This window comes from Pleurodeles waltl, chromosome 5 (assembly GCF_031143425.1).
Source record: "Pleurodeles waltl isolate 20211129_DDA chromosome 5, aPleWal1.hap1.20221129, whole genome shotgun sequence".
NCBI classification, from domain to species: domain Eukaryota; kingdom Metazoa; phylum Chordata; class Amphibia; order Caudata; family Salamandridae; genus Pleurodeles; species Pleurodeles waltl.
In genome coordinates this window covers 358,103,889-358,124,173 of record NC_090444.1, presented here as the reverse complement: position 1 = coordinate 358,124,173, position 20,285 = coordinate 358,103,889, and the positions used below count along the sequence as shown (strand labels likewise).

At 41.0% G+C, this 20,285-nt stretch overlaps 1 protein-coding gene across 4 annotated transcripts in view; it reads left to right on the top strand.

Annotated features, from left to right (window-relative positions):
- MACROD2 (mono-ADP ribosylhydrolase 2) overlaps positions 1 to 20,285 on the top strand; it is a 5,612,477-nt gene that overhangs the window by 2,573,805 nt on the left and 3,018,387 nt on the right. For all 4 annotated transcript variants that reach the window (XM_069234098.1, XM_069234097.1, XM_069234096.1 and 1 more), the window contains exon 6: positions 8,342 to 8,463. In XM_069234098.1, the coding sequence (XP_069090199.1) occupies positions 8,342 to 8,463 (122 nt within the window). The remainder of the gene's footprint in view (positions 1 to 8,341; positions 8,464 to 20,285) is intronic.

Below are 20,285 nucleotides of genomic sequence, written 5' to 3'. Positions count from 1 at the left end.
CCTTCGAAATGCCTGTTTCCGCCGTGTTTTTATCCACGGTGAATCCGCCCCGGAAAAGGTGGCGGATTGGTAGGTTGTGATACTGTGGGCGGTACTTTGTCTCCCGCCTGTCTGTTGGCGGTGATCGCCGCGCTGTTTGTCTGTACCGCTGTGGCGGTCAGAGTGTTAAAGTGGCTGTCTTTGTTGGCGGTTTCCGCCACTGTCATAATTCCCTTTTTTTTCCGCCGGCCTGTTTGCGGTCTTACCGCCGCTTTAACACTGTCCGCCAGGGTTGTAATTATCCCCTATGTATTTATACTCTACTACCTACCTTCCCTTATTCCTGACTCACAGGTGGCAAACACATCACTGAAGCCCCACTCATCTGGCAAAAAGATAGCTTTCAAGTCCATATATCATTGCTACTTATATTACAAACCAAATCTGCCAATGCTCCTGATGGCAGCTATTTGTCTAATTCAGTTTTGGGTCACGTTCCTATTTGTGCTTGGCATGGGGTGGGGGGGTTGCCCATGTGCTAATTGGACTAGTGCTATTTCTCCATGTGCAGATTACATACCCCAGGCTAATTGCTCACATATTTAGGGTAAAATATGGTAGGGATGTTGTTGGCAAATAGTATGAATTTCCACTTTGAGCAACTTGAATGAGTTCCAGGACGCAAAAGTTCGATTGGTGTACCATTGCCAAAAAGCCCTTTTGAGTTAAGGCACATATGCTTGTCTTTCTGCCAAGGGAGGACCTGGCCTGACAGGGCTGGATTGTACCCTTAGGGAGCAGGGTTAAGACTGATTTGCATATGGCTAGGTCCAACCTGGAATGGCGTAGCAAGCAACAACAAAAAACGATGGATTTAGGCTCAAATCTCTGACTGGGAGTGGACGTTTGGCATTGTTCAGCATTCCGCCCATCATCTGTTCTTTTTACAATAAAATTAGGCAGCATCATACTCTTTCTAAAATGTCAGATAAATTCACAGATTAAAAAGTTTGCTGCAAGTGCTGACCCTTCTAACCATGATTTTTTGCACATAATGACATGGCTATTATTTAAAAAAAAAAGTTTTGTAGTTTAAAAAAATATTTTTCTAAATATAAATTTGACATACTTCGTAAAAGGTACTTCTCTTTAGAACCGGTTCTCTATATGGAATGGGCCTTCTCAGAAAATGCTTGAGAGTGTAGTCTGGTCACTGTTGGAAGCTGCCAAGTCTCTACTTTGTTCAGCCTAACAGTCAGTACTGTTCCTGGGAAGGGGGCACATGTGGTTGTGCAGATTAAGTTAGAAAGGGAGTACAACTGATTGATATCGTGCAAGTCCAGCTTTAGTGACATAGGACTGATTACCCTCATCTCTAATAAAAAAAAATTAAACAAGTTTTTTCTAAGTGATAGCACAAGCGCACCTAAGAATGGAAATGTTTTAACAGGTAAACTCTCACATAGCCATGGATGGGACAGTAAATGTCCAGTGGATTATTTAATGCCATCACCAGTCCTCTTAAAATGTAGAGAAAAGGGGTGGACAGGTTTAAAATACACACAAATGAAAACTTCACGGTTCTAAATAAAGAATATGAACCATTTTGGCATCTTGATGACTTGATCATCTTGTTCACTGAAACCCATAAATCTATGCCCTAAAGTGGAGAGTGTCAGTCTTCACCATGTTTGTTGGGCCATAGGTATACCCATGCTGCCTCAAGGTAACTAAATTCTGCATTGGTTCTTTCCCATCTTATTTGAAATTTACTCAGAATTATGTGTTACTTGAGTGCCAGAGCAGAGGACTGCAGGGAAAAAGAAGGGTTCCATTTTGACTACGAACCAGAATTCTAGATACTACCAGTAAAGTGGTGAGATGAACATCAAGTGAGATATACCAGGATATAAGAAGGATGAAAACTCCTCCCACTGTTTATGATGAAACAGTTCCACTCAGAAGACTCTCCTTCACTTTTAACCTCCAAATCACGTGTACTAACAGTTCTCCTTGGCTGGCCCTAGAAGGAAGTTGCCTTCACTGTCCTGCCTTGATATTCAAGAATTTTAACTGGTGTATTCTGTGATACAAAATACCCATCTGTACGATTATTTTCACTGTCTCAACAAGCCTTTTTCTTCTAATAAAATTGTGGTAACAATTGCTCGGTCACTCATTAAATCCTGTGCAGAAAGATGCAAAAAGGGAAACTTAATCATATGGCATAAGAAAGCAATGCCTCTCATCCTCATTGTGCGCCCTTCACCATTAAAAGCAGCCCAGATATGCTCCCTTCCTGCAAGAATATGAGACACTTTCTATTCAGTGTGTTCCTGGCAGGACTGTTAGAAACATAAACATGCTCAGCACTCTAAAATATTTCATGTTGACACACTTTGTATTTGATATTGTTTAATCTGGTACCCTGTTGAGAATGTAGGCCAGGCCTTATCGTAACTTATCATGTGCATTTCTGAAGTGCATGATCAACAGAGGGTTTCTTGGCACCATAGAACAGATGCTTGTTGTTGTCTAACACAGTTGTACAAGGGATGTAAGGCTGAGTCAACCTGCCAACATTCAAACCTGTGACCCTGACATGAAACACAAATCTCAGCAGTGGAAGCTAAGCCTTCAGACTCAGCTAAATACATCTGCTCTAAAATTGTTGTTTAGCTTATTAATTATAACCTCAATTTTGAAAGGCAGATATTCTGAATAGATATTTTCCATACACCCTTGAGGTCAGAATTAGAACAAACCTTGTATATTTTTATGCAGCTTTCTTGGTTATACACAATCAAAATGTTCTCAATAATGACACCCTAGCTTGGATGTGATATGCTTAATCTACAAGAATATTGTCTTCTAATACTAAACTTTATTTTGTTTGAGCATTTTTTACGATCCCAGAATGGCACTTTCCAATTAAAACTCTTGGTTTGGAAATCATTGACAGCTTCATGTTGGATCTATTACCATTATTCTGTTAATTATCTTTAATTGTCATTACATATGATTTGTTATGCGGGGAAAAAGAATACTTGTGGCTAATGTTTGCAAGAACTGTTGCACAATGTGAAGTTGGAATTTCCCAGATGATACCTACATGGCTGCTGTAAGTGTGAATAACTTTAAACAAGAATTAAAGATCTAGGCAAACTATAGTAAATGAATATGACAGGCAATTTTACAACGATGACAGCATTCATGATTTCTTACATATGGGCCTGTGGTTTATAAACATCTCAGTAAAATACCGATTATCTTTGCTTGGTTTCCTTACTTTATCCTTATGTGTTTGTCAGAGATGTTTAAGGCATGCGCAAAGTGGGCAATTGGTTATAGTTCCACCAGGAAAGTGATTTCTCAGCTCAACTTTAAAGATCTAGAGACTGGTCAACACCAACACTTATGTCTTACCTGGGCTTCAGCACCTTAGCTTTAACAGTCCTCATTAACTGGGGATTTGAAAAGTATTTCTGCCCATCTTTGAAAACACACAGGGTTTGTTTAGTGTTTAGCATCTAATTAAATGCAGTACATTTAATTAAAGAAAACATACCCTAAAAAGGTGTAAAGAAAACGTCTCTAAAAACTGTGACCTTTCGGTTATCACCAATGATTCAACTGGGAAGATGTGTGAACTATCTATTAATTAACACAACCATTATGTGCTTGTCTAATGAAAGCTTTTAATACTAAATAATCAAAATAAGACAACAACTTACCAATGTGAAAAGTAAGAGATGTCTGCAGCGTGCTGGGTCCATGAAAACCTACCAAGAAACCAGCTACAGTACTTACACTGGCAAGGATAAAGGCAAGGGTATTTGGCACGTACATTCTATTGAGGAGTATATTGGAAACTTTCCTTCTCATTTATTCACAACCCCCACCCCCACGGATTCCGATTCCTGGGGTTCTACTAGCCAAAATGCACACTTCCAAAGTGGTCAGAGGTGGTTACGTGCAGATGTCAACCGAATTCCAGGTTCAACTGCAAAGCTGTGCATAGTGCACAACATTTGCACTCTGTCACGTTTCCATCACCACTGAAAAAAAATAAAAGTTAGAGACGTTATAGTTAGGTGCTTTACTAGTTGTAATTATCTCATGTAACTGTAACTCTGGCTCTAAAATAACTATAGCTCACAACCTTGTCATGCAGTGCTAATTGCCTTCCATATTAGATCACTTGTGACATGTTCTGAGATATCATTAATAACATGACTGTTATATCTGGAGTTATAAAATGACATCACTGATGACAACCCTGTGCACGGTGGAGGTGTGCATTATAATAACTTTTGGGCACAAGTTACTACGGTTACTTGAGATAACTATGCTGAATTTCAGTTGTTTTGTTTAAAATTGAAATTTTTAACTGGCATTTCCACATAACTAAAACATTGTTTGTTTTACCTTTGAGATATATATATATATATATATATATTTTTTTTTTACCACTTCCATACTTCCCAGCACCTTGTGGGGGTCTGCTCTTTGAGGTGGGCGTAAGACCCTGGTAAATCATGTAGAATTTATATATATTCCATCTAAAAAAGTGCTTTGCTTAAAAAACCTAACCACCTTCAGCATTTTTTTTCCAACTGGTTGGTCTTGATGAAAATCACTGATGTAGTGAACTTTTAATAGAAGCCTTGGTGGGGTGGAAAACAAGTGTTCTCACTGTGGCTCATTCCTAGTCAAATGCAACTATAATTTTGTGGTTTCTATAGGCCACTTTTATATAATTTTAAGAGATGAAAGAGGGTTTTCAGCAAGAATTTTGGCAATATTTATGTTCCGGCAAAGAGGGTAAGAGCCATTGAACACACTTATTAAAATCAAGTTCATCTTAATTCAATATCAGTCTTCATTCAGTTCTTTATGGAGATTTTGTATTCGATTGAAAGCTATTTTTTCTCGCTGCAAAATGTAAGATCTGGGAGCCAGGATTGTTTTTTTGTTGTCAGAATGTAAATTAAGTCTCATAAGGTTGTGCATGTAAGACGATCTGGCAGGGAGGCAGATTTCTTCACCTGGACTTCATAAATTAGATTTCAGAACTAGCATTAATGTATTGTGACATATTTTCTTTGTTGAATTAATTGACGACTGCCAGATTGCTCAAAATAGGCGTCTTTAGGAACATGAGTGACAAAGTGCAGCGTCGTTAAGCAGGCCGCGGGGCGACGACGAATATGAGAAGCGAATGCATGAAAAGAACCTGTAATTGCTTCTGCGCCGGGGCTTCCAGCTCATTAGCACTTTGAATGCGTTCCTCTCATTTGTGGACAAACCAAAGGGTTCCAAAAATCCTATTTTTATTGCCGCACTTGATCAGAAATATTAAGCCTGCAAAACCTCCAATTGTAAAAATGAATTACTGTCGCCTTGTCTTCTGAGCGCACTTTGCACACCCCTCCGTCTTGGTGGATGAAAGTAATTTTTGCTGTCCTCTGCAAGCGTTTCTGGAGATACAAAAAGTCACTATAATTAAAGTGAAGATTTATGAACGGATTTACTTTATCAAATAGAAGGAAACTGATCCCATTCATCTTCCAGTGGCTGCAAGTGAGACAATGGGCATGTTATTTCATCTTTGAAGGGTCGTTTTTGAAACTCTGATGAACTCATCAAAATAGTTTTCTCTGAGACATAAAATGTAGGGGCAAAATCATACTGCTCGTTTGTCTAAAAAAAATGTGCAGCTTCTGTGGTGGTTTTGTTTGTACTGTATTCCCTTCACCTTCGACCTCGGGGTTACTGTCTTGTTGCTTCTGAATTTCACTTCCTACTTTCACCTTGACCACTAGACTACTGAGGCCTTGTCCACACCATATAAGACCTTAAAAGTGGAAAAATACATGTACCATAACTCACAGGACTCATACCAGTAAGCAGTTATTGCTGGTTGTAATATGGCGGTGAGGCGTGTGTGAGGGGTAACTTGTGACATCATATGTGGCCCATGTATGTTGCTTGTGGTTCCCATCTTTGGACCTCCTTTCCAGTCACATCTTAGACTCGAAATCGTAGCTCAAGCTACAGGCAGGGGTCGCCTGTCCTGGGTCCTCAGTTCAGGATGTCAAATGTCTCCTCCCTTCTTTCGTGATGACTGCTCCTGAGGGTGGAATTGAGTAGACAAGGGTGGTACAGTGTGGCAAGCAGGCACTCTGGTAAGTGCTCGGTTGTTGTTGCAGGGGAGTCTCATACAATGGTGTTCACGCCAGAGAACCTGGTTTGACCTCTATAAGCTCCTCTGAGGCCACATGTGGTTCTGTGGGTCACACTAGCAAGTTGAGTAGCTCCAGGACACACACGAGGACAAATTATTCATTAGGCACGCTGTCCCAGTTTGTGCCGCACTGCATGATTACCTCCCCGAGCATGCACATGCCGACCAGGTCAGTCCACCAATTACACAAGAAAATTAGCTGTTCCTAGTGCAGGCACAAACTCTGACAGTTCACTTGCCTGCAGTGGAGAGGGCAGGGGTATAGCTTAATCCACATTGTTAGGGGGTGTGAGGCTGATATTTCTCAAAAAGCACGAGGTGTATCCTGCTAGGAAGCATAGGATGGGCTGGCGTAACTGGAGGGTAGTAATGGACAGGATTAGCCATATCGTTTTCAACTATTTGAAAAGGTAAGGCCAGCTTCTTGAACTCTCTAGCCCAAAAGGAGCTGAGCTTTAATGTGACATCTGCCTGTCCCATACTCCATACTCATGCACCAAGATTTTACAACAAAGAACTAACCTTTGATGTAAAATAAACTAGAGAATGATGTACCCACCTAGTAGTTGAATTACATAATACAACCCCAGAAAATCTGAGGTCAATTCCGACTTCCCTTATTGAACAAACTGTGTGATCCTAAGCAAATATTTCATGTCACCTAGCATCCTTTTTCTTCATTATCACATATGAGAGTGCCTTCAGATGCATGAGTTTGTATGCAAACGTTTAAAAGACTATAATGTTGCTCCATCTATAATAATGTAGGCCACATATAGGGTAAACGTGACAACTGACTTGTCTCTGATTTTAGGAGTGGCATTGTTTTCAGGGCATGAATATTTCAAGTTTATATTTTAAAAAACTATTACTGTTGATAAAAGCCTGTCAATGCATTGATGTAATCTGAAATACCAAGGTGAAACACATCCGCATGTTGCGAAAATACATTTTTTTTAAAGCAACTTTATCATATTTTTTACGTGGTTGTTTGATTCAGCTGCAAAATACTTTCTTGTCTATATTAGTGACGGGCTTTTAGAACCAAGCCTGACCCTAGATTCGGTTCTGGCTCGTCTCTCCCTATCAATATGTTGGCTCTCCCATGTTACCTACTCTGCAGCAAGAGTGACTTAACGTCATTCTTGCTGCAGACTGCTGATCTGACTGGAAATACTAGGAAAACCAACTATGTAATTATTAGGGGGTGTTCCACCCCATGCACCCCCTGAAGCTACATCCCCGGGGAAGTGTTCAACAATGGAAGAACGAGCTGTGGTTTAATTGTGTCATTTATTGGTGTGGGAAGTGCCTCTGGTTTAAGAGAGGTCAAGACCCGTCTCTGCAGGAAGGTCCAAATGTATTTACTGTACCCACCTGCCCGATATGTGCCGCGCAGGGCGGAGAGCTCTGGGACCCCAGTGCCCCCTCCCAATTTTCTATTGGTACATTTCGGCAAATTAAATTTACTGGGGAGAAATTGCCGGTAAATACCGATACATATGGAATTTGGTGCATTAAACACAGAAATCCCTCTATAATGTGCATTTTTCTGAGTGAAAACTCGAACTACCCCTGGTAACTACCTCACCCCAGGCTGCTAATATTTACCTGGTGTAGTCACCACCGTGTGCCCCACTGATAATCAGCGCTATTGAGGACGGAGACCTTTATTTCCATACCAGCACCACTGAGGGCCCCACCTTCGGCAGAACGTTGCAGCGATAAACAGATAATGCCTCACCCCTGTCGACATAAATAGCCAGGCACCCGTAAACGACCTCTTAATGTTCAGTTCACCCGTTCAAAACGTCATTCACATGCCATTGCTTTGTTATACAACCCCTTGTCTTGCATGCAAGCAATCTAATGTATAGTGCTGTATAACAACGTGCAAATTGTTTTCGCAGTTGTTTGGTTTTCAGTGTGTAAATTCGCATAGATATCGATGTAATTTTCTAGTCGTTGCAATTGCGTTCTTGGTGCGGGTGCCTGCACTGATTGCTTTGTATATGATACCGTAACTAGTTCTGCAAAGAAAGTGGATATAAATGGCAGGGCCGAGCGTCAGCAAAACGCGAGCACATATATTTACTCCTTTTGTTTCCATTCTAGATGTCATCCACACGGTGGGACCCATTGCACGAGGCCACATCAATGACACCCACAGAGACGACCTTGCAAACTGCTACAGATCCTCCATGAGACTGGTGAAAGACAACAGCCTCAGATCCGTTGTAAGTACAGGCATGGTTTATGCCTTTCTCGCGCAGACGCTGCGTCCACCATCCCTGAGAGCACGCGGAGCCGATAATGAGCGATTAGGGGGGCAGTTAAAGCGCACGGCCTCTCAGGCTATCAACAGACAGGCAGTGATTGACGCAGAGGTCAGCGCCGCCGCTCTAAGTCACGTTTTGAGCACTGAGGAGGCGCTCGTTTCTTGGAAGTCGTGTCTGTGAAGCAGAGACGGAGTGCAGACGCCCAGGCAGCCATTTTTTTGTGCGAACACATGGCCACATGAAACCAGAAGCCGGTTTCCATAAACTGCCCCCTCCGTCCCGGCAGAGGCTGTAAATGTTAATGAGCATTGACGAACGCTGCCAATTGTGCCCTGCTGAAACGATAGGTGGCTGAAACGCCTGCATTAATTTGCAGTAAATATACGTAATTTCGTGGCCATGCTGAGACTGGCTAGACTTGTTGGGCTTCCTGTCAGTTCTGCCAGACATTGATGTGAGAATGTTTGTAACAGAGGCAAACAGAAAAAAAACACTAATTACCAGCACCACTTCAACCACACGGTGGTACCACCGTGGCTACATAATCTTTGTCCAAAGATTGTGTATAGCACCGCACCAATGTTGGCACAAGACAAACCTCACACCACATTTCAAAACTCTAAAATGCCACTAAAAGTTTAAAAAATCCGTTAGCCCACAACAAAAGACAAGACAGTAAAGGTAACCCGGAAGCAGAAATTTACACTCTTTTTGGCCACAACTTCCTTCATGCACTGACCGAACCCATTCCAGACCAATGTCGCTTTGAAGCCAAGCTCTTGGCAGACAAAGACCGGCCTGCAGAGATCCCCCTTCCTGCCTATGCACATAGGTCTCTGAACCTGTGTCTGAAGGAACACAACAGCTGTCTAAATCTGGTCCTTCTATCGAACCCTTTCTTCACTTTTTGTCTCCCAAGCATAAATTCTCTACCTGCCATCGAAATCAGCATTCATACCGTGTAGGGCAGGAACTGGTTACGGTTCCAAGTTCACAAGAAGAGATCTAGGCCCCAAGCTAGGATTTCATTTGTGGCCACATATGAAGAATTCTATTTGTCCAGAAGCTCTAGTAAAAGCGGTTTCACTGCCGCTGCACCAATATATGGCTTAAGCTGTCTCCACTGCACTCTCCTGTGCTCTTGGATTTTGCTAAAGATTCCCTTATGGTCAAACATTATGGGCTATATGGAAGAGCAGGAGGTCTTTATGTCAAGTGATTGCTCCACCTGTCAGCTTTAACTTTTTAAAAAACATATTTGAAATCAACATTGCTGTTGCTAATCATATACTAATATAAGAAATGTAACAATTATTTTGTTAAATAGCTTTTGGGACCACCAGTTTCTTGTTATGTGTGTTCCAAATGAAGGACCAGTATTGTCTTGGAAATTGCACATTCGTGACAGTCCTTAAACTTTTATTTTATTATTTTTAATGAAATGTGCTGAATGGATAACAGAAGAGTTCTTTGTCCGTATCCAACTTGAATGCAATGGCTTTTATTTCACGAAATATTAGAGAAAGAGACTTAGTAGAAAATTACAAACAGTAACATAAACATTTCCCCAAACTATGCTTCTGGTATTTTGAAGAGCACTGCATTTATATTATTTCATTTGTGTTTTATAATACTGACATGTTGCCTTCCAAACACTCAGACAACTTAAGGCACACATGTTTATGTCTGGTCACTAATCAAAGAGCCTAGTTATTGTCACAAACATCCCAACAGTATTGGGTCATGTTAAGTAGATGGGACCTTGTTGGTCGATAAATGATGAGGCTACTATCAAAATAAAGAAAGTTATTTTCATCTACTTTTAAGGAGGTTATTGTTAACTTTGGATCACAGAATAGAGTGTATATGGAGGCTTTCAAAACAGGGTTTTTGTTTACCGTTAGCACCTGCCTTTCTGTCTTTATGACAAGGCAGCCATTAAACTGTAACACCAATGTGTTTTTTAAAATTCTTTGAGGGTTTAATTCAAATAACTTTATAAAGGGAAATTAATTAAATTGGTGAAACAGCAGTTATAGTCAGTTCCCTCCTGGTCACTAAAATGTTCTTCCATTTTACTTCAGTTGATATTTGCCTCCAGTCTCTAAGATTTTAATTGCCACAATCATTTAGTCATGCCGCAGCACACTTCGAATAGGGTCTCGCGGAACTTGACCAAATTCCTCCTGCCCTGCTAACCTTCCACTGGCTTCCCATTGAAGAGTGGGCCCAAATCAAAACCGTCAGCAATACCCACAGAGCACTGCACTCCCCTTCACCCTCCTATCTAAAAGAGAAACTGAAAATCTCTGAAGCAAATTAGGGGTTCAAGAAACACCTAACCTCTGCTCCAGGAATCCCACACCTTCAATTGAGAATGACACATGAGCCAGTCATTTTCTGGTAGTGCCACAAGAATCTGAAACTCCCCACCCACCTCCCTCTGCCTAACCACCTGCCTAGTCACCTTCAAAAAGGAAAAGCTCCTCCTATTTGACAGACACCTTGGTTAATCACCTTTGACTAGACTTAAGTATTCTCTCCACCAGGATCTCTACTTCCTTGGTTATGTGACCTCACTATCTAAATTGATGCTTTAACTGTGTCTTACCTTCAACCAACTGCAATTGTCTCACATGGTAATTCCTGCATGCATCTACTGATTTTAACGTCAGAGTTTAAATACTGTAACTGTAACCCGCTGTACTCCATGTATCCTGCTACAGTTGTAAAGCCCTCTAATACTTTCAGGCCATGTCCGCACTATATGATATTGCAAAATCATATCCTGTCTGACCTCTTTGGGTCAGAGATACTTTAGTATCCTCACACCCATTCTTTTTTGGTTGCTTCTCTATTGTTGTCATACATTGCAGTAGAATACAGATTTGCAGCACAAGCCTGAAAACGGTAGAGTGATCTTCACTCAAAACGCAGAGAGAATACTCAGGGGCATAGCTTCAGGTGGAATGTGAGGTGTTACACCCCCCTAATAAATGTATTTTTAATAAGTAGTTGACTGCAGGTGCTTTCAGCCAGGTATGGTGAGGTATCTGTCAGATTTCACCAGGAATTTTTACAAAAAAAATAAAAACACACACACACTCATTTAGTACACCTACCAATCCATATTCCTCTCCCTTTCCACTGCCTCTTGTGCACATTGCTTGTGATATAATGTATTTTAACATCATGTGCCACCGAGATTGTCAGGAAATCTGAATCTAAACCCATCATACTGACCAAATTACACTCCTGAGTACACCTCTTTACTCTGCTACTTCCAGCAAGTCATCCCACCTCCTCAGACGGGACAGGTCTGTAGATCTGCCTTGTCCGTAAACTCCACCACCATGCTTTCAAGCTCAAGAATTAAGACCAGTGTTTGTAACCTGCATTCAATGAGAGCACTCTATAAATGTAGTTAAGTGACAGTTTTTCCATAGCCTAAACATAAACGTGCTTCAATGATTTTTCAAAATTCCTTGCAAAGCTGTAGACCATTTGTTCTCTCTAATAGTTACACAGTAACCTAGGTTGTTGTATCAATAGGGGTGAGATAGAAATGGGCAGTCACAGCTGGTGTCAAGGCAAAGGGGCGGGGGCACAAAACAAAAACAGAGCAATGAAAAAAACAAAAAACGTACCTGCCCCCGCCACAACATCGCTCTTCAGGCTCCACTACTGGCTCCCTGACTGGCCTGCGGCCAATCCTGACCCTGCTCTTATGCTGCTACCAGCCTGAGAGCAGCATCAGGATTGGCCTGAGCACCCTCAATTTACACTCCCAAGCAGACTAGGAGCCTGTGCCTGCTGTCTCTAACCCAGCAGCGCTGCTGTGGTTGGAGACAGCTCAGTGCACATGTCGGTTTGGCAGTCCTGAGACAGTCGGCCAAACCCACATGCGCACTGATAACAGTGCACAACACTCCCCCTCGTGCCTGTCATCCCCCATGGACCCATCCCCTAAAAAAAATAAAACGATAATAAACATAGTTTATTATTGTTTCATTTTTCAAGTTTTGCAGCTGTTGCTGCTGGTGGGGAGGGGGAAAGTAGGGCTGATACGCATCTGCCACTGCAGAAGAGCCGCCCCTGGAAATGGTCCATGTGAGTAAAAGGCATTGGAGTAGATGAATAGAATCTCACTAAACAAACTGCAATCTGCAGCAGACACTGCATCCATGGTTAAAAACAATCAACAGTGGTGTGAAATTATCACAACGCTCATCTACAAATTTCACCCTGCCCTATCAAAAGGCCTATGTGGCATACAATGTCGCAAAGTATAACTCAACTCTAGATATTTGAACAGTAATCTAGTTCGTTCTGATGTAGGTATGTGGCTGGTGAGATAACAAATGTTTTTAATATTGTGAATTGTCATTCATGCTTATCTGTCAAGACAAATTTATATTTGTTTTGCAGTTATATGCAACGCAAACCTGATCAATAGGTTTAGTAGTGCTTTACATGAGCACTAGTTACGTTACTCAAGGCTACATCCATTTTTATTTTTTGGGCATGGGGGGATTAAGTGATTTGCCCAGAATCACAGGATGTTGAGTGGATGCTAAGACTCAAATCTGGTTCCCAGTTCCAAAGTCAGCAGCTCTGGCTGTTAAACCACATCCTCTCTCAAATATCTTTAGCATTTGTTTAGTTCTCCCACTGAACTAGTGAAATATATATGGCCAGCTTTTGGTTTGTAAGGTTTCTCTTAAAGTCTGTTAGGCAGTCCTCCATTTAGCCATTCTATCCACAGTGTAAATGAATTCTAAAATTGTTATACTGATGATATGATGTTACATTGTTTGCAAGTTGTATTTGTAGGGCAGCTATTAACATGTTTAGACTTGTAGCAATTGTGATAATTAGCACTTTGCATATATATCTATAATCTTATGATATAGAAGAGCCTGTTGTTTTTTGTATTATTATTCATGATTGCAATTGCATGAAGTGATCTGAACAAGTTTAGTAAGAAATTGTAACTTGTTGTACTATGAAACATCCTAAAACTGCTTCCGGTGAAGGATTAAGACATTCCAAAACCACTCAACAGTGTGAGGAGAATTCCAGAGAAGCCTTCATCAAATATCTTGGTCACAATCAGAGCTCCTCTGTGTCTCTTCTGAATTCCCCTAACTGCAAATTTCCCCAACTATATCACCATTTTCAATATGTGTGGTTTGTTGATCATGATCGCCTAATTTCTTGCTACGGTGGAAATGTGTCAGTCAATGACAAACCATCTGGACTACACTTCAGTCCTTAGTTTTTTTTTTTTTTTTTACCCACTAGGCTTGCTGGACCCAATATATACCTCACTGATAAGGCCTAACTAAGCCAAACCCAGTCTGGTGTTGCTTGCGTTTGAAGGGACCTGACCTGGCAGGTTGGGCTTGACTGTACATTTTGAATCAAGACCAAGTGTGTATGGCCTCTGGCTTGTGTGGCATAATGTATTAAAAATAAATGTCTGGAATGTGGCTTCTGCAAGCATTCCAACCATCACCATTGTATTCATGTCCTTTGTTACAGCAACAAAATGACCACCTCAGATTCCTGAGCAATATCCCAGATTTGGCCTTGTACTTGCTGAGAGTTGTCCAGAAAATGCTGCATTCATTGGACTGATAGACCAGACTCAAAACCAACTATACGCCTGACTGACGGCTGCACTCGCGAATTAACCAGCTAGTTAGAATTCCAATGCAAACAACTTGCCATACGTATTGATGTATCTTGCTTTCACATTGGATTTCCATTTTATTTTGTTTGGGTTAGCACTCAAACTGCCTCAAGGCAACTTCTAAACATTGTAAGAGTGGAAAGGAGGTATAATAGCCTTTGAAGCAAGTAAGGTGAGGGACCATGCAGTCAAAAGTCTGTACATCTGCCTAAAGAGAAAGGTCTTCAGCTCTATTTTGTATGCTATGAAATGTGTCTTTAGGTGTTGGTGAAGCAGTATGGAGCTTTAAAGTATGGTGCGCTGCTAAATGATATATGTCCATCCACACCGTGTGTCGGGAGTAGAAAAGAAAGTTATGGGAGACCAACCATTGGGGATATTGCTAAGAAATACAATGTTGTCCTTGGATTTTGGATGGAAAAAGGTGGAGGAATGAGAAAAATATCACAATACTATAAAACAACTTATAATTTCCTTCCTAAAATGTTAACATGCATTGGCAAAGCGAATAGGTCTGGCTTTAATGTGCTAACGCACAGAAGACGGGCATAAACAAATGCAGTTTGCATGCATGAACGCCTTCAAGTACAAACTATTGGCCTTGCCAATCCTTGCTTGTGTCAAGTGCAGACAGATGAGTGGCTGTTCTGCCACAGTTTACATCTGGAGTGAAAGTTGAAGGGAGATTCTGGGTTCAGCAAGAGGAGGGCTGGTAACCTTACCAGGCAGAGTATATACAGTGCAGAAAAATGTTGGGAGTGTTTGTTCCCCCAAAGATATTGTTTGACAACACATTCGGAAAGACAATTCACAACAGGCTCAGAATTTTGAATCTAGTGACCATGAGCTTTTAAAATAAAAAAAATAAAAAATCAGTGTCAACAATAAATAAATAAAAAATAAAAAAGATAATGCGTTCAACTGCATTGAATGCACAAGACATTACTTTTTGTCATGAACTAAGTAATCATGTTAACATACTTTTTTATTGAAAACCTTGCTGCTTAAGAACATTTTGAGAGACCTACTTTCCTGAGACATATTGTGATGACATAGCCTGTGTCAAGGAACAAAGGCTTGCAAAATATGCATTACTGCACAGCAGTATATGAGCTTTGGTTAACTCAATCTATAAAGTAATTACGTTTTCAGATGTGTACGATTTTGGAAGTCAGTTTACCACAAGATGTCATGAACCTAGGTAAAACACATCTATATTTCACCAGTCACAGAAACACTAGTTGTGGGTCCTCCTCATCTGTTCATTATTCTGAATGTTCTTGACAGCACAGACTCTACTCCGTCTCTACTGCACCATGGCAACTATTGCTCAGCTGTGTTTGAATCACTGTTTTTTTGTTCCCAGCATTCTCAATTCTCCTGAGAGAACTGTACCTGTGTTACCTGTGGTAACGCGTCCCTTTATGTCAATTTATACACATTAGGACTCGTTTTAGGCCAATGAATCTTTTGACCCAGTGGTGAGACACCTTAGGACGAGATAACTGATCAATATATCGAGTAATATATCAATAATGTCACCAATATTTATCAATACAATACACTTTACTTTGGATAAAGACATTGATCAAACTGTCGGCGCGACCATGACCTTTCAGTCATGAATAACTACACCCTTTGATAGAATTTTTATGAATTTTATTCCCTATTGATTACAATCTACTATCAGGAGTGTCAATCTCAAAACCAAGAAGCATAAGAGGATCGTTACAACATGGCAACCGTAGTAAGATTTCATCAATGCAAGAATCATAAACATAAGAATGTAACACAGAGTAAACATGGATCGGAATACATAGAATTTTACGTAATTCTCAGTTCAGCATAGTGTAACTTCAGTCTGTGTTTAATTAAGTCAGTCAAAGTGATTACCTACCCTAGCCACTAATTAGCATCGGCATGTTGGGCTTCATGCAAAATAATTTAGAACACCAATTTAGAAAACATCTAGCTATGGCCTCTATTAAAAAATACAGCAGTTGGTACCTAGAAGGAAAAGCAAACAGACAAATTACAATAGCATTGTCATAATTACCCTCCAAGGATTTATTCAGCACACAGGATCAGACTTCGTCTTCAGGTCATCAGTCGAATCTCCTTCAGTCTAGCTTCGTCTAAGAGATAGGGAGCACTTCCCTCATAAGGAGGAGAAGTATAAGGGCAGTCTATGGGCAAGGATAATTTTATTAAGTCCCCAATCACCAAACAGAGTGACAGAGTTTCTGGATAAAATCATCAGCATTCCCTACCTAGTTCTCTCGACCCTTCTGTGACATGAGTTTTTATCCCTTTTCGTATCCCCTTCCCCCAAAATTCTATTGGTCATTTACTATACCCCGCTATCTTTGGCCTAGCAAATTATACATTAGGTAATCCCAGTTGTCACCCCATGATAATTTACAACACTTTGATTGGTCTTCATAATTGACGTCTTCGGAGGTGGCACATCCTGTATTAGTTCATCATTTTGGCACGTTCCTCGGGTCATAAATTCTCCAATCCATTGGTTAAATGTCCTTGAATATTTCTTTCAATCTAGTTTGTTGCGAATTTGTTAAATAATTCATACAGAAGCAGCTAGCATGCGGATGGGAATAAAACCATTATGGTTACATGAAATGAAGACAAGAACAAATGCAGGGTCATAGCCCTTTGTGAGTCAGCACACTGTAAAAACAGAGAAAAATGCTTTAATATGAGAGCTTAGGCAGCTAAATCCACAGCTCACGCTAACTTAAGGCCTATGGTTTAATGCAATAGTGTAAACACCAATATAAGATCGATTATTTATCGTGCAAGCAATCATTTTCATAATCCACATTAGTTTGTGCACACAATAGTATTTCTATGTTTCATTGACATAATTCAAATGCACATTAAGCAAATTACTATTCATTGTCGTTTTCTATGTGGCATTTGTTAGACAGTTATATAAGCATAATTAACATTTTCAAACTACGCTCTCTCACCTGCATTTTTATTTATTTAATATAACTCAGGATAAAATTAAACGTCCTTTATACCAGTGGTTCTTTACTTTATGACTTCTGTGGACCCCCACTGATTGATTACTGGAATCCAGGGACCGCCATCATTATTGGAAACCGGGGACCCTGGGCCTGAGCAATTTCTTTCATTTGAACCTCAAACCAATACACAATAATACAAAAACAAGTATACATAAAAAAAATGTTCAATTATTAAAATATTTGCTTAATTTGCAACCAAACATAGAAGAAGTTTGCAAATTAGTTTATATTATTAATTATAATAAAGTAACTGTAATATTGTGTAATTTTGTGAAACGGTCGCGGGCCCCCTCACTAGTCCTCACAGACCCTCGGGTGTCATCAGACATCAGGATAAGAATCATTGCTTTATAAGATCCAGAAGACTTACTGGAACACAGACACCAGCTATCTTCAAGGCCAAGCCACTCAACGCAGTCCAGGATGGAGGCTTTAATAAACGAATGAATATTCCATCCAAGAAGAACATTCAAACGAAAAAACATGCAAGCATAACATTGGCTTTCCAGAGGCCCATACTCTGGAATGTTTTGGACCTCTACCTTAGAGCTGAACCTAATCACCTCCTGTTAAGAAAATACCTGAAAACAGCACTCTTCAGCAGTGGCGGCCCGTCCTTTAGGGCGTAGGGGCCACGCCCCCCACCTTTTGCCCCTCATGAAGAGTGTCTGTCAGGCTGAACAAAGGCCAGCCTGATAGACACTCTTCATTTTCAGCTCAGACAACCAGGAGTGAGCCATGCGCGATTTGCGCAGACTCCTGGCTGCATGAGCTGAACTTTGCTGGGCTGAGGAGGTCACAGCTCCTATGGGCGTGACGTCCTCGGCTCAGCAAAGGTGCCTCAAAGCCCTCCCCTGGGTGACCAGGAAAGCGTCACCCATTGACACTCAACCTGGGCGCTTCAGGTTTAAGCCCTGAAGCGCCCAGGGCGAGTGTCAATCCACTGATTGACTACAATCCACTGATTGTGTCACTACACTTCGTCACAGAGTGGGGTGGGGTCAGCAGTCTTACTGACCCCATCCCACTCTGTGAGGAGGCTGGGACTGCTGCCTTCCCACATTGGCTGACCTAAGGTCAGCCAATGAGGGAAGGCAGCAGTCCCAACACTCCCGGGAACTGGAGGCTGAAGGTAAGTGTGTGTGTGTATGTGTGTGATGTTTGAAATTGAATGGTGCGCACGTGCATGTTTGAGTGTTATGAGTGTTGTTAATGGATGTGCGTGCCTGTGTGTGTGATCTTTTAAAATGAATGTTTGGTGCATGCGTGCGTGTTTGAATGTTATGAGTGTTACTGGATGGATGTGCGTGCGTGTGTGAAAGATTGAGTGTGTGATGTTTTAAAATCAATATTTGGTGCGTGCATGTTTGAATGGTATGAGTGTTGATAATGGATGTGCGTGCGTGCGTGAAAGAATGAGTGTGTGTGTGCTGCCCACCCGCCCCCTCCCTCCTAAAGCTGGCGGCCGCCACTGCTCTTCAGACATGCATTCGTCTGATCTTTGGCATTGAAAAGAAGAACATTACAGTAATTTGGATAGAGAAGATCAACTCAGTTTAGTTGGATTCTGTCTCCTCTCTCTGCACCGCATTGCACATCGCCTGCAAATTTCAGCTCTGTAGTTGCCGAAGAGCTACATGTTTGTTATAAATAATGTGCCTTTGCTTTTAATTGTTTTGGTTTTACATGAATGCAGGGAAACACAAGAAAGAGCACCTTTATATTTGTTAGACCCTGGATAGCTAATGCAAAGCAATTTCCAAAGTCAAGATAGGCAGTTATTTTGCTCTTGATGAATTTGAGAGGTTTGTTCAGTGCAGCATTGCTCTGTAGTTGTGTGACTGCATTAGGTAAATTGAATCACGTATTAACTGCGGCTTCACAAACCAAGTGGATCGTAGAAAAGTCCAAAGTCATCATGTAGTCTATTTGTTTGTAATGATGGAATTTTGCTTTTTAATTTTAAAGCACTGTAAAACTTAGTTTGAAGCATACAACCATGTGTGGTCACTCTTGTCAAAGCTGGCTTCCTACTGCGCAATGTTTATTTTAATGAACAGGAAATTACTACCAGCAAAGTGAAGTATATTGAAATGCATCAAAATAAAACAGAGAAGCACTCCAGTCCAGTCCTGTTCAGAAAATGAAAAACATATAGGGGGTTATTCCAACTTTGGAGGAGGTGGTAATCCGTCCCAAATGTGACGGATTTACCACCAGCCGTATTACGAGTTCCATAGGATATAATGGACTCGTAATACGGCTGGTGGTATATCCGTCACTTTACAGTCACTTTTGGGACGGATTACCACTTCCTCCAAAGTTGGAATAACCCCCATAGTAGCCCAATTAAAAGTAGAACTCTCATCTATCTCTTATATTCTCTAGTAACTTTTTTGACACTCTCATTGATCTTACCAATGCCGGATATGAAAGAGGGACACTCGCCACAGATGCTTGTGTAGAAAATATCTCCTCTGTCTTTTTTGGTAGATTTCTGATTTAAATTGTATCAATTCAATGCCTTGTTGAACTTGTCTTACTTGTTTTAGAAAGGTGTTAATGGTAGATAGCAAAGTGCTTACTGTGGTTATCTCCTTTGAGGGACGTTTGTCAGATAAGACTGAGCATTTGCTTTCCTGTGCCAATTACCTTATCTACAGAATAAAGAATAAAACCCAGTGAGCATACCTAGCAGTGGCACACTTGACTGAAATTAGATAGCAAAGGTTCTTATGGTCTGTCCAAACTGTTATAGAGAATAACACTCCTTCCAAATAATGCATCCATTGGGAGAAACCATTTTTAATTGCTAACAAATCCAGATCATAGATTATATAGTTATGTTCAGCTGAAGAACTGTGAGAGTTGAGGCCATTTGCTCCTGATGTCCTGGGGCCCAACCTACTATTGATCCTAAGCAACAGGGCCAAGCACTCTTCACCACTTTATTCTCAGAGGTAGTGTGGGTCGAGCATCCCAAGGCTTCTCAGGGGTGGGGAGGTAGACACAGGGGGATGAACACAACAGCTCAT